The sequence below is a fragment of the Balaenoptera acutorostrata genome, chromosome 3, assembly GCF_949987535.1.
Source record: "Balaenoptera acutorostrata chromosome 3, mBalAcu1.1, whole genome shotgun sequence".
NCBI classification, from domain to species: Eukaryota; Metazoa; Chordata; class Mammalia; order Artiodactyla; family Balaenopteridae; genus Balaenoptera; species Balaenoptera acutorostrata.
In genome coordinates this window covers 171623878-171639570 of record NC_080066.1, presented here as the reverse complement: position 1 = coordinate 171639570, position 15693 = coordinate 171623878, and the positions used below count along the sequence as shown (strand labels likewise).

General features: G+C 39.4%; 1 protein-coding gene across 13 annotated transcripts in view; it reads left to right on the top strand.

The window, feature by feature from the left end:
• The window catches only part of LOC130707527 (EF-hand calcium-binding domain-containing protein 11-like), a 215081-nt gene that overhangs the window by 112074 nt on the left and 87314 nt on the right, over nucleotides 1-15693 (top strand). For all 13 annotated transcript variants that reach the window (XR_009007439.1, XR_009007433.1, XR_009007435.1 and 10 more), the window contains one exon: nucleotides 7768-7904. Coding sequence is in view for 3 of the 13 variants with exons in the window: in XM_057542559.1 (XP_057398542.1) it covers nucleotides 7862-7904 (43 nt within the window). In the remaining 10 variants the exon portion in view is untranslated. The remainder of the gene's footprint in view (nucleotides 1-7767; nucleotides 7905-15693) is intronic.

The following is a 15693-nucleotide window of genomic DNA, read 5'->3' as shown; positions in this document are numbered from 1 at the left end:
GCTTACAGAGGTTACCTGATGAAATTGGCAAATAAAGGAGGAAGGAAATGTCACACAGATCCAGTTCTTCTGCCTGATGTTATAAACTCATAACTGCAAATATTGGCTGTCATTGTAAACAAGCCTTTAAAGATCACTTTAAAAGCAATCCAGTAAGTGGTTACATATTAGAGATCACAAATATAAATCTCAGATTGAATGAAAAAGAAACCCAAAACATACATGTTATAATGTTATGCAAATAGCTACCAAGTGGCTTTAGGTAAAAATTTCTAGTGTCAGTACCAAGCATGGAATTTACAAAGTCCTGTATTCCAGACAACTTTAACAGATGTGAAAATGACATGCTCTGGAAAATAGAGTTAATGTCTCTAAAAGTGGCTCTGGTGATAATGAAAACATTGATATGAAGGCACATGTCAAGAATGAATAAAATTGTTTCATGAAACGTGATCATGGAAAAAGCAGCGTGTGTTGGTTATTAAGCTCTTGTCTCTCAGCCCCAAACCCACCCTTCTCTCCTCTGCATGGTGAGGCTGGGATAAGACTCTGAAAGCCGCATTTCTCCTTTACCAGCTGCCTCTCAGCAGGTTCCATCTTCCCAACGTGCAGAGGATGCCTGACGGCTGGAGAAGGGAGCAGCAGTGGCTCTTTCCTCCCTGTCTCCTCTCGGTTCCCGGAAGGGTCACTTCATTCCAGCACCTGCTGTTGGTTCTAGTTTCCCACTGTTTCTCACCCTGGACCCCTCAGAGACATCAGCCACAGCTCCCAGAGGGTGGGCTCCAGCTTCCCGGGACCCTCCACCAGCCTTCTAGGTCGTAACCTCAGCCTCTTCCCTCTGTGTCTTCAGCCCTGACGATGGTAGAGGCTTCATATACTCATAGTTACAACTTTTTTTTTTCTTTTTAATAACTGCAGTGTTTCCCTTTTGCCTTGTAGTCCTCCAATACCTGTCTAACTATTTCTTAGGTTAAAATCTCTCTTTTAAAATAACTGTTGTATTTCTGGACTGGATTTCCTGACTGGATCCCAGCTGATGTACTGGCAGTGGCCCCAGCTGGTCTGGCAGTGGTTTGGTTGTGTCCAGCCCTGAATGCAGTGCCGAGCAGCTTGCCGTTGGGAAGTGGAGTGGTAGTAATCCACGTCATGCAGTGGCATCGTGATTAATCGGATCACCCCCAGGGGTTGATGGTAATGGAGTGCCCACTGAAGCAAGAAACTTGAGGCTGCTGCGTGTACCCATCATTGCAGTAATGATGACAACTAAGAGTGGGGAATGGGGTGGCTATTTCTACCTGGATGTGTATTTGTAGGAAAAAAAAAAAAAAAGACAAGCTCGCATCTTTAAACACTGAGGTCAAGTCATAGATGGCAAATCTCAAATGATCCCACCTCTCTCCATCTGCACTGCACCATCCTACCTCACACCATCCTCATTTCTCCCCTGAAGTTTGCAATAGCTTCCGGCTTCCAGCCCTTCTTTCTGACAATCCATTTTCTATATGGTGACCCAAGTGCCTTAAAACCAGCTCCTCTGCTTAAAACCTCCAGTGACATCCTATTGCACTTAAAATCTAACCTCTTCAACCTCATCTCAAACCGCTTTCTTCTCCTCAGTTGTTGCTAGTCTTTCTAGCTCTTTCCGGCTGTGGGACTCCCACCTTTACAGTTCTCTCTCATTGGAATTCACTTCCCCAAGCTCTTGTATGTGACTGCTTCCCTTCAACCCTTTCCCCTTGTAAATATGTCATCACGTATGTTCATTTCTTTCATAGCACTTACCACAATCTTTGTGGATCTTTTTTATTTCCTTGTTCATCTCCCCCCTACCAAACTGCACTCCATTAGGGCAGAGACCTGTCTGTCTGATTGGCTACTGTATTCCTAGGACGCTGCTCCAATGCCTACCACATAGTAGATGGTCAATACATATTTGTTGATTGAATGATCCTGAGAAATAATTTTTCCTCAATTAATTTATAATTTTAGTTATGAAGCATTTTAAGCATGCAGAAGATATCATAACACCCAGGTGCCTACCAACCAAATTTAACAGATTTTGACATTTTGCCATATTTGCTTCTGATTTTGTTTTCTTCTCTCTCGTTCTCTTTTTTAAAAGAAATGTTAAATGTAAAACAAATGTGTCCATTTCATCTAAGTTCAAAATTATTAGCACAAATTATGCATGGTATTCTCTTAACAGTATTTTTAATGGCTGTAAGATCTGCCTCACCTTCAATCCAGATATAGGTAATTTGTGGGGTTTTTTCCCTTTCATCAGTCTAGCTAGAGGTTTATTAATTTTACTGATCTTTTTAAAGAACCATCTTTGGTGTCATTTATTTTCTGTATTATTCTTCCATTTTCTAGTTCATTGATTTTTGCTGCTGTTATATTATTATTTCCTTCTACTTATTTTGGTTTACTTGATCTTTTTATGGCTTCTTCAAGTAGATGTTTCCATCGTTGATTTTAGTCTTTTTTTCTTTTCCAACGTAAACATTTAAAACTTGATATTTCCATCTAAGCAGTGCTTTAACTGCATTCCACAAATTTTGTGTTTTCATTATCATCCAGTTCAAAATAGTTTCTAATTCTCTTTGTGTTTTCTTCTGTGAACCATGGGTTGTTAAGAAATATGTTGCTTAATTTCCAAATATTTAGATATTTTCCAGATTTTTTGGTTACTGATTTTTTATTTAATTCTGTTCCCTTCAGCTCCTTAAATTTATTGTAACTTTTTTTATGTCTCAGCATCTGTCTTGGTGAATGTTCCATTAGAAATGGAGTGGAATGAATATCTTTTAGATGTCAATATTTACTACCAGAGGAGTATTAAAATAATCAGCTATAATAGATTTGTCTGGTTCTTCTTTGAGTTCTCTCAGTTTTTTGCTTCATGTGTTTTTAAGCTCTTTTATTAGGTATATATACATTTAGGATTATGTCTTCTTGATTAATTGATTGACTCTTATTATTATGAAATATCTCTTTTTCTCTGATAGTATTCTTTGTTCTGAAGTGATATTGATAAAGCCATTCCTCTTTTGTTATCTTTTTTTATTCTTTTACTATTAATTTATCTATGTCTTTATGATTAAAGTGGATTTCCTAAGGATGGCATACAGTTGAGTTGCTTTTTTATTCATTCTGACAATCTCTTCTTTTTAATTAGAGTGTTTATCCTATTTACAGTTAATGTAATTATCAGTATGGTGGGGTTTAAGCCTGCCATCTTCATATTTATTTTCTGTTTCTTCTATTTGTCCTTCTTTTTCCCTTCCTTTCTTACCTTTATTTCCAGGACTCTTCTTTCCTTTGTGTAGATCCAATTTTCCATTCTTTATAATTTTTTTATAAGCCTAAAGAACTTCCTTAAAATTTCTAGTCTACTGGTGACAAATTTTCTCAGTTTCTGTTTGTCTGAAAACGTTTTATTTTACTTTCATTTTTGAAGGATATTTTCTTTCAGCACTTTAAAGTTGTCATTCTAACTGGTTTCCATTATTTCTGATGACAAGTCAGTGGTAATTTTTATACATTTTTTTTCTCTGAACATATGTGTCGTTTTCTCTGGCTGCCTTTAAGATTTTGTTTTGTTTGTTTTCAGCAATTTGCTTATGATGTTCCTTTTTATAGTGTTTTTTATTTATCCTGCTTAGAGTTTGTTGAGTTTGGATCAGGGGTATTCTAGTGTTCACCAAATTTGGACAATGTTTGGCCATCATTCCTTCAAATGTTTTTTCTTCTTCCCTGATATTCTGGTACTCCAATTACATGTAAATTAGACCACTTTGTATTACCGCACAAGTCACTGATGTTCTTTCCATTTCACTCTCAGCCTTTTTTTTCTCAGATTCGATTTGGAAAGTTTCTATTTCCATTTCGTTAACTTCACAAACAATTTTTTTCTGTAATGTCTAATATGATGTTGATCTCATCCCATGAATTATTTGCTTCAGATATTATACTTTTAGTCTCTAGAAGTTCCACTTGGTTCTCTTTTATGTTTTTCATTTCTCTCTTCATTATGTTTATCTTTTCTTTGATCCTGGAGCATACTTATAATTAGAAGTCCTTGTCTACCAATTCTGTCATCTTTGTTGTTTTTGGTTCTGTTTCTTTTGACTGATTTTTCTCCTGTTTATGGGTCCCATTTTCTTACTTCTTAGCATGTATAACAATGTTTTTATTGGATTCTAGACTTTATTTTATTAATCTTCTATTGCTCTGTGACAGATTATCAGAAATTTAACAGCTTACAGCAGCCTCTGGTTTCATCTCACAGTTCTGCAGGTTATAAGTCAGATGTGCTCACTTGAGTTCTCTGCCTAGGGTCAAGGTATTGGCTGGGCTGAGATTTTTTTGTTTTTTGTTTTTTTTAGTTTGTTTGGTTGCACCAGGTCTTAGTCGTGGCTGGTGGGCTCCTTAGTTGTGGCAGGCGAGCTCCTTAGTTGTGGCTCACTGGCTCCTTAGTTGTGGCTCACCAGCTCCTTGGTTGTGGCATGCAAACTCTGGGCTGAGCTCTTATGTGGAAGTTCATAGGAAGAATCTGCTTTCAAGCCTATCCGGGTTGTTGGAAGCTTCCTTGTGGCTGTGGGTCAGAGGCCCTCGTTTTCTTGCTTGCTGTCAGCCAGTCTACTCTGCGCTCTTAGCAGATGCCTGCATTCCTTCTCATGTGGTCCTCTCCATCTTCAAAGCAGCAGTGGTGTGTCACATCCTTCTTAACTCTTTGAGTCTCTCTGATCTCTTTTGCTTCCAACTGGAGAAAGGTTTCTGCTTTTAAGGGCTCATGTGATTAGATTACACCCACCTGGATTATTTTACCTGGATTATTTAACAATCGTGGAAATGATCTCTCATAACATTCACAGGTTCTGAGGACTCGGGGGTATGGAATCTTGGGGGCCATTCCTAGAACTTCTGCCTACCACAATTATGAATGTTATGATGTTGAGAGTTGAGATTTTGATGTCTTCTTTTGAGTATTGAGATTAGTTCTGACAGGTTTTTTTTTAAAAATATTACTTATGTAATTACTTTTTTTAAAAAAATTTATTATGTATTTTTGGCTGTGTTGGGTCTTCGTTTCTGTGCGAGGGCTTCCTCTAGTTGCGGCGAGCAGTGGCCACTCTTCATCGCGGTGCGCGGGCCTCTCACTGTCACGGCGCAGCCTCTCCTGTTGCGGAGCACAGGCTCCAGATGCGCAGGCTCAGTAGTTGTGGCTCACGGGCCCAGTTGCTCCGCGGCATGTGGGATCCTCCCAGACCAGGGCTCGAACCCGTGTCCCCTGCATTGGCAGGCAGATTCTCAACCACTGCGCCACCAGGGAAGCCCTGACAGGTTTTAAATTTACTTGCTAATGGGCTTGATTTTCAAGGCTTGTTTATAAGCTTTGTACAGTTGACTCTTGAACAATGCAGAGGTTAAGGGCACCGATCCCCTTGTAGTCAAAAATCCATGTACTGCTATCTCTGCCTCAAAAGACAAAGGAATTGAAAGATGACTCACCCAAGGTCAGGAAGCTAAAACTGTTTGGACGGAATCAGGTCTCAAACCCTAGTTCTTTTGATTCCACATATTGTGATCTCTAATCAAACACAAACTTTTCCCCACACTTGATTAAAGATCTGTGAAATGAAAATACAGGTATTATGTTTATTGAAAAAAATCCATGTATAAGCGGACCCACGCAGTTCAAACCCGTGTTGTTCAAGGGTGAACTGTATAGTTTTAGAGTACCCTTTACAGCTAATTTAGCCCCACTCCGGAGGTGTGGCCTTTCCGGTGTCTACTCAATAGCCAAGGTGTACAATGCTGTCTCTCCAGTCTCACTAGGGGGAACCTCAACAGGTACAAGCCCTGCGTGAGATCAGTGGTTGTTCAGCTGGCTCATCCCTGGCAATTCCTTCCCCAGGTTTTCTGCATTCTCACCCCTGCGTGTCCTCAGGGAATCCCATGCAGCTTTCTGGAGCTCTTTCTCTGCATGGCTCCTTCCCCATGGCACTCCACACCACAAATTCCAGACCCTCAGCCACTCCCAACCCAGGTACACCAAAGGTTAGGGGGAGGGAGCAGTCCAACCCAGGTGCTGGGAATTTGGAGGTATGTAGTTGGAAGAGAATTTTAAAATAATTATAAATATGACTAAAAGTCTATCTTGTATTTATCATCATGTCTCTACAACTCTGACTAATCAGGTGATAAAATACTTGGGATGGGGTGGGAAACGGGACTTTTGTTGGCCTACATTCTAAACAATTGCTGTGGTTACTTCTGAGTTTTAATAATACACGTGTAAACTTTAAATTGCACATTATTATATATTTCTTTTATTAAACAGCTAAATGTGCTTATTTTGAGAGTACATTTCTAGCAGTAGCAGTTCAGAATCATTTGGACTGGCTTCAAATATAGTTTGTGTTTCCATCTCCTGTAGTATAAGAAACTCCCATGTTTAGAGAATAGATTTGGTATAAACAACGATAACGTAGTTGTTATGAAGATAAAGAAATAACGTGAGTTATTTAAAGTCTCATTGTATGTGACCACTTAAGAGTTTTACTTTGTGTTTACAATGTAAAATAGTGAAACCAAGTGGGAAATGTGAGGCTTCATATTTATGTTTGTTAAGTGTAAGGTTTAGTTTACACCTGAACTATTTTACAGATTTCAATAAAATTTTGTAAAATGATGTTTATTCCCTTTTTGCATCGTTAATGGTTTGTTTTAAAACCAGAGAATAAATCAAGAACATAGTGATTATTGCTGATTATTACATGATTATTGCTGAAAATAATTTTGTCATACAGAGAAGAGAGGTGTTTAAGAAATGATAGGCTCCTGGTGTCAAATATGTTAGGTGCTCTGTGCCCCAGACTCTGAGCTCTGTCTCCTCAGCTCCGTAAGACCGCCATCCCCTGCTTGAGTTTCCCTTCCCTTTACCTCAGTTCGGATGGTACCTCTAGGCAGAAAGCCAGGATAAAAATGCTGTGTGCCCAGAACGAAAGCGTCCATCTGAAAGTGGGCCTCCGAGCAAGTCTCCCTCTTTCCATGGAACCAGTTTGATAAAATTTGTATTTTAAAGTTTCTGACTTCTGAAGATTCAGGTCTGGAGCAAAATCCAGAATGGAGGATATCAAAAAATAAGTACTGGATTCTGGCTAAGGTTTACCACTGCTGCCTGAGTTCTTTTGTTTCTTGGGGAAGGTCATTACAGAATTCCATTTGAAGCTTACATGTCATTCTTTTGTTAAGCAGGAAAAAACAAGTGGATTACTTTTCTGTTTTTGTAAAGTGGCACCGATGTAATATGGTTTGAAAACATAACCCTCGAATTTTTAAAGCAGAGACAGAGTTTTGAGGGTGTCTCTGCCCTCTTTTTCTCTCAACCCTTGATACCTGACAAATTTAAAACTCACTTTTTAAAGGGAATACCTATGTTTTTCAAAGTTGACACTGAAAAATAATAAGGGAACTGAGGGTTTTGGTCAGTAGGGTATGAAAATTACAATATTATTGTAGCAGCATCACCTGGAAATAACATATTCATTTTGTTAAACTTAATGTGAATACACAGAAGTGCATTGCCTGGTGTCCTGTTGTCAGAGGACAATAGTACAGTAGTTAAGGCTGGCAGACAGTTAACAAAGAAGTGAGAGGCTTTTCAGAATAAGTAACTATGATGAGAGTTATGCATCTACTTACTGCACAGTAGGTACTGTCTCTATATTAATCACTTTTGTATTTTATTGTTCTTTGCAGAGTATCCGGAAAGGGTCATTGTGGTGCATAGACCCAGAGTATAGACAAAATCTAATTCAGGCTTTGTAAAAGACACCTTATCACCCACACTCGAATGTGTTCAATACACCTCCCACCTCTCCTCAGGCATATCAAAGGTAAGCCATTCAGACTTTTTTTGTTTTGGGGTTTGTTTGTTTGTTGTCTACTGAAGTTGCATTATGTTGGCAGAGACAGGCACTGAAACTAATTTAATAGGCTGTGTGATTATAAAAATAACTGTAGATAAATGAGAAAGAAGTTAAGTATTCTTGGAGGCATATCCAATTGTTTTTTTTGCAGACCTTACCGCTTCTGCTGCTTGGGACGAATGTGTCTCCTTTCAGAAGGCTTCGTGGTGGGTGAAAGAATGTCTTCCTGGGTAGAAACATTTACAAAGGAAAGTTGACAGCTTTAACATCTCAGAGTGTGGCCGTTTGCAGGGATGAGAGTCCAGGAATGAGTCGGGTAAGCGATTCCAACTTCCCATCCTTCAAGCCAGAGTGTCTCCAGGTGTTTCACTGAAGGATGCACAGAGTTGTTGCCATTCCCCGTCTCCATGTAGACAGTGCTCCAGAGTGATCGTTTTGTTGTGGTTACTTGGTGTTTGCCTCTTCAAGGAAAACAACAAAGAACGGTAGAGACTAGGATTGCCCCTCACATGCCCGTTTGTTTTGAGACAGTGAGGTCACGGGTGCCATTTTTACAGAGATAGAATTGGAGGGGAGGATATGCAACCTGTCACTTTAAAAAAAATAGGTTACTGTTAGAATCTAAAAAAATAGCCATATAAAACAGAACCAATTTTTAAAATTGATTTTCTCTTGCATAGTGTTTTGGTTTGAAATCTATCCCTCAACTCTACAAAAAAAAATTTTTTTTCTTTAATGCACAGAAATGTTTCTATTGTCACCACTCAGTTAAGAGAATGATCCTTGGACTACAAGTTTATGTCAATGAGGAAAGGCGTGAATTCATAGATGTCGGTAGTTTCACAGTCTGTGTCGTTGCAGATTCTTTCCCTAGTCTGGTGTTTGTTCTGCAGAAGGGAGCACAAAGTGAGCCTCTGAAACAGCATTAATGAAGTTCTTGTGCATCTCAGTTGAGAAGCATTCCATCACAGGCCTTAGACAATCAGTCTTCAGCAAGAGACGGGGAGGAACAGCTGGGCTCTCTGAGAAGACTGCTGTATGTCTGCCTTCGCTAGGCGATTAGCGTGATGGTAGCCATAGCAACTGCAGCATCTCCATAGTAACACGTAGCCGAGAAAGGTGCAGTTGCATCACAAGGCTGTTTGTTGCCTGGCAAAAGGACAGGCCATTAGTACTTAGATATGGGCTGTTGCCTTAGAAACAAATAACCCTACATAGCAACTACAGTTGGTTTGAAAGATTTGGGGGCAAAAAAGGTTGTAGCAGCTTTTGTCTATGTTCATAAAAATCAGTGGAAGCATACTTTATTGGAAATGACAACTTGAGGTCATATAGCTGTAGGAGATAAAATGGGATTTTCCAAAGCAGCCCAGCCAGCACTGTAGAAATGTCCAGAAGGGCAGAGCCATATGCTTGGTTTTCTCCTTGTGGCCGTAACCACTCCTGAAATGGGAGAAAACTGGGTTTGGAGTGGAGACTTACTGATATACAGGGTTGATGGGGGAGGGGATGACCCTCATTATTGGAATAATTCCCAGATTCTCATGTTCCTTTGTCATTCTGCTCCCCTCACCCTCCACACCCCACAGAAAACCCTTCACTCTCCTCCCAGTTTGTACCTCGGAAGTATTTCGTATCCATTTGCTTCTAAGAAGTTAAGAACATAAGTGTTATTCACTGGGTCGTATCACTGGTTCATTTAGACCAGTATTTTGTTGCCAAACGCGACCCCAAGGGAAACACAGTAATTATTTAATAATTTGAAGGATTATAGTAGAGCTCTAGAGGTTGCAAGAGGAATGCATACTCCGGCGAGAGGCTTTCTGAGCTGGCCTAATAAGCCTAATGACTTCATTTGATTTGTTAATATCGGAATAAAAATGCAGATGAACTGGAACTTTTGTAATGAAAATAATTTCCAGACGAAAACTTCAGATCTCAGTCTGTCACATCCAGTTCCTCTTCTCCCAGGTGACTGAGGGGAAAAAAAAAGTTTCTGCCTCTACCCATGCGGGAGCTCAGATTTCACCTCGGTAAAGGTTACTGGATGTGGAGTGAGAAGACAGACCAGATTTTAGCCTGCCTCTTCCATGTCTTAACTCTAAGAACAAGTCACTTTCTCTTTCCCGGGGACTATAGTTCCTTCATCTGAAAGCTTAGAGTTTGCTTCAGTATCCTCTAGTGTGTAAAATTGTACTAAGGGTCCTAAATGCTGGATGATTGTATAATATTTGTGTAGCTGATAGTGATGTAGTCAGTTCCGTTCTAAGCCATCGGGCCACTTGTGGACGTGACTTAGGGAAGGTGGAAGTGGGACAAGGCGAGTCATTAAACAGGGACCACAAATGATGACCTGACACGATCTGGCTGGGTCCTCTGTGATGCAGGGAATCACCTCTCTGCCCCGCAGGATTGCTGTGAGGGGCACCTGGGAAGCGCGTGGATTTCACAGAGCTGGTACTTAGCATGCTGAAGATGGTGATTATACTAGATGGTGGTTATTGCTAGTACTTGCAGGTGTGCTTGGCAAGTAGTGCTCTGAGCCAAGCTGCAGGTGGCTGGAAACTCTGCAGGGAAAATGAAGCATCTGAAAACACTGACCCCCAAACCTTGTTCACGTCCAAATATGATGCTCAGTACTGCCACACGGAGACTTGTGCCTCTGTTTCCAGTATACCCTTTTGAATATTTGTTACACGCATCACTGTGATCTCTGCCATCATCTTCACTGTGTGCTGCACTTTGTTCTTCCTGTGTGCCGTGTCCAAATTTCCCTTTTTTATAAGGACATCGGTTATACTGGATTAGGGGACTACCCTATTCAGTATGATCTAATCTTAACTAATTACATCTCCAATGACTCTATTCCCAAATAGCATCACATTCTGAGGTACTGGTAACCAGGACTTTAATGTGAATTTTTTTTTTGTATGTTGGAGGGGGAACACAAAATTCATCCCATCACAACCCTTTTCTTCAGTAAGGTATTTCACTAATAAAAATACGGAGAAGCAGAAAGTAAGGCAGTGTTCAGAAAACAAGGATGTAAAAAGCATACCAGAGCCAACCTGAATTTGCTCCCAGTGGCCAAAGCTGGGACAATATGAACAACAAATAAATAACATAGCATTGGGATATAACCCCAAATATAAAATACATGTCTGTGAATCCATACTGATATAAGTAAATGCTCAAATAAATAAATGAAAGTAGAGACAAATTTCCCATACGGAAGAATTCTAAATAATTTATGTAGGTATTCATCCATTCAAGGAATGGGAGTTTAACTCCCCACCCCTTGAGTGGCTGCACTTAATGACTTACTTCCAAAGAGCAGAGTGTGGAAAGGGGGTGGAAAAGAAAGTTTACTGTGGAAAACCTGGCAAACACTACCTTGGCCAGGTGATCAAAGCTAACAGCATCTGTGATGTGAAGTTGACAAGATGTACCTGTGATAACGATGTCAAGAAATTATCACTTCACCTTTGCTGTCCTCCTCCCCCAAATCCCTAACTTCTCTGTAATCAGAGAAAAACATTAGGCAAGGTTTTGTCCCCAAGGTTGGGGGGGACATTCTTCAAAATACCTGACTAATTGTCTTCAAAGCTGTCAGGTCATCAAAAACAAGGAAAGTCTGATAAACTGTTACAGACCAGAGGAGGCTACGAAGACATGGTGAGACATGGTGACTAAATGGGTAATGGGATCTCTTGGATACGTTCCTGGAACAGAAAAAGGACATGAGGGAAAAACTAGTGAAATAGGAATAAAGTGTGCCGTTCAGTTAATAGCAACGTATCAGTGTTGGTTCCTTAGTTGTGACAAATGTACCATAGTAACCTAAGATGTTTACTGTGGGCAAACTGAGTGTAGGGTCTGTGAGAACTCTCTGCACTGTCTCTGTAACTTTTCTGTTAAAGAAAAAGCAGTCCCCGATGCACAGACTAGTTGAGTTTATCAGTTTAAAATAACCACGTCCCTTTTGTTGTAATGGAAAGTAAAAATCACTGCGTCGCTGAGCAGTTTGCCCGACCCATTTGGAGTCTGTCTCTATCATGTTACAAGACAACTGGAGAGCTGATGGTGATCAGGAGCTCTTGCTTTTACCTCATTCCCTCTAGGATCTGCTGAGCCGTACAAGGGGCTTGGCTGTAAGTTGGCTCTTACAGTTCTTGGAACTCTATTTCTGTGAAATGGCTCTCAACTGTGCTTGGTAGAGTCCCCGAGGCCAAGCTGCCCATGCCAAAACAACTTCTTTTTGTTCCCAGCTTTTGCCAGTGTGACCTTCAGGCTCTAGGTCTGGAAAGAGGAGGGAGGATGGTGTAGTTGGGTTTCTTGCCCATACGTCTTCAGAAAAGTCCTATTATCTGGTTTAATGGTTTTGTTGCCTATGCCCCTCTTTCGTGGATGTGGGATTTCTCATGAATGGATATGCATATTTTAATGCTTTTGATATAGATATTGCCAATTTGCCTTCCAATTTTAGACTCTGTTCCAATCTACACTCCCACCAACTTTTTAGGAATTTTCCCTTTTCTAATCTCTCTCCATGTCTGATGGTTAAATAAACAGCTCTCCAGTGGGTGACCTTGGCTTTTGTGATTTTGATACTTTATAGTGGGGGCCCTTCAACTTGACAATACTCAGTTCATACCCCTTAAATAGTGGGCACCCCAAAACAATGTTTATGACAACAGATTGTTTTCAAAAGTTATGTCTAGGGTCTTAATGTAGCACCCTCTCTGGGATAGGTACCAATCCAAAATCAGTTTACAGAAAAAAAGTTTCAATCATCTCTCACCATAGGCGGGAACAGGTTTTACGATGAATCAAACAGGATGGTTTATAGAGAGTTTCCTGGATGATCATTTTTTCAGAGAAGGGAAATTTAGTAAAATATACCTAATTTGGGAGCCAGAGCCACTATAGTTTTATGCTTCCTTGGTACCTCCAAAGAAATCTCCGCATCTTATATGCCTCTGGTCTATGTGATGGGGCAGCCATAGCTGGGCTTTAGAGGAACATAAACCCTGATTGAGGGGACTTCTGTTCCCCAATGCACCTTTCACTTTTTGCTTAAATATCTTTAAAAATAATGACAACGTATTTTATATTTTATATAAAGTATTGTAGCCTCACATGTACAAAGTTAGAAAAATCCATAAGACTTTTATTTGCTGATCTAGGTCTGAAGATTTATTTTTTGGATGACGTTAAAGTTTACAGAGTCAAAACATTTCAAAAAAGTTTCTGTCGCTCTCACCTATTTTTTTTTTTTTAAAGAAAATTCCGAACATTTAAGCTTATCATTTAGCTCCTTATGTTTCTTTTTGCTTCTTCAGAGCAGTTTAATGAGCCGCAAAAGATACGTTAATGACCTCTCCAAAGGTTTTGGCCTTTCAGATATTGAGGGTCTTAATGAAAATGGCTGATTTTAGTGCTGACTCACCAAAAGGTTTTATTTTTATCCTGCCTGCTGCCCTATTCATGTGCTTTGAGCTTATTCTTTATAATTTTTAAAAATGCCTACATAGCAGAACAATACTGCTAAGGATATAGAAATTGTACAGAGTGGTCAGTATGTATTTGAATTAAGGAAATCATCAGGGATTCCTCACCAGGTAAGTAAGCATTGGCCGAAGGAGAGACCTGATGATGGCAGATGGGGGATTGCGTTGGGAGGAGGTAGGGAAGGTGGGGTGTTTAGGGAACTCATCCTTTTAGACAATTAAAAGATTAGAAAATCCTTACAATGTTAAGCTTGTTAACATAACCATGTTAATTCCCCCACTAAAATGCTGAATTTGTACACAGCAAGGAATAGCTTATTCATTGCTTGGATAGCATCCAATCATTTTTTAACTTATAAGATATCTTTCATTCCAGTTATTCAAAGTGGTATGCATTTAATTGTTGGCAGAAGAACTGCAAAGCCACAATAAAATCAGTTTTAACTTGTATTAAAGGAGTTTGTTAGATTGTTGTGTCATTGCAACTTTTAATTCAGTCAAGCATAAAGAATGAATGTGAGGATTTAAATTAGTTACATCATTATTACACATTACACTCCTTATATTTACTTGTAAGCAACATATTTGATGGAAACCATGAATAGTTTTTTAAAAGCTCCTCATATTCAATACACTTACTTGTGTAAGTGTAATTAAAAAGGGTGAGGTATTAGGTATTTTGAAAGCATATGCGTTAAACTGCAACATTATGCTTAATTTTTTAAAGGACAATATTCTTTTAAATTTTAAAAATCTTTTAAAATCAGTGTGAAGCTTCACTGTGCTAAATATATTGAAGGATGTGCTAAATTAATGTGGTAAAATGAATATGGGATTGAATGACAAGATTTTCTAATAATAGTACTTTGAAGTACAAACTTTGTTTTGTTAAAAAATTGGAGGAGACATCATAGAAAAGGCTTACAATTGTAGGGGTTCACTCTTACATATAATAAACAATGCTCATTTACAGTGTGAGCTTTAAAAATCCATTAGTTAGCTATGATTTTCTTTGCATATCAAATCATATTGTCTATTGACTTCCATTCTATTTTCTGAGTTGGTCTCGGAATATTTTTAATCTCAGCGTTTTGCCTGCAATATGCTGTCCATTGTACATTTCATCCTCATTTCATCCTCCGTTATTTTATTTAAATGGAAAATAGTCTCTGTTATCTTTGAGCTCTTATGTACTAGGTGTATCGTATGAATATAGTGCCCAGTCATCCAATTTCATCCTGTTTTCACACTCACTTTGAAAGTTGAATGTTTAAGCAGCCGGGCTGATTATATCTATTTTACTCAGGTGCGGAGTGAAACTCATGGCCAAGGGAGAGCCAAGCTGAGTTCTTTTTCATCCTCTGAACTCTTGGGGTGCCCTCAGTCCCTGGTTGGTATTCTGTCAGCAGAAGTGTTAGGATCTCTTTAAATCTGCTACTGATAAATTTCTGTTGATCTAACTACTGAGATAATGGATAACAAAGGGGTTCTGTGTCCTTGATTCCTGGTTAGAAAGTTGAAGTGTTGATGGACTCAGCAGGAGTCCGGGGTCTTTACCGGTTTGCTTCCTGTTTATTTGCATCTCCAAATAGCCATCAGAGGACCTGGCAGATTCCTGGTCAGAGCATCTTAGGGGCCGACCTGCATTCTGCCTGTTTGTCAACCCCCTCACCTTCTCAGAGGGGGAGAAATTGATCTACATGTTAGAAATATGAAAGAGCTGTCAAAAACGCATGCAATCAGTGATGTACAACATGAGACAACAGACTGCACACTCTGTTTTGCAGCAGGGTAAAATCGGCAAATTAAAAAAAAAATTTTTATTGGAGTATAGTTGCTTTACGATGTTGTGTTAGTTTCTACTGTACAGCAAAGTGAATCAGCCACATATATATCTCCCCTCTTTTTTGGATTTCCTTCACATTTAGGGCACCACAGAACATTGAGTACAGTTCCCTATATAGTAGGTTCTCACTAGTTATCTAAAAATCGGCAAATTTTTCATCACGATAGAAAATTAAAACCAACCACTGCCATTTCTAAGACTCCTCTTTCTCCAACTTCTGGTTACACTAAACACTCCTGGATTCTATAGACTAAAAAGGAGGGAGATTAAGAAGTAGAGGCCTAATATAATTAGATTAGACAGTAGAACCCATCATTCATAAAAGATTTGAGGAAGGTAGAATGGAGGTGGGGAGAATTCATGTACTATAAGTGCATCAGCTGTGAATTAATGTTGGTCA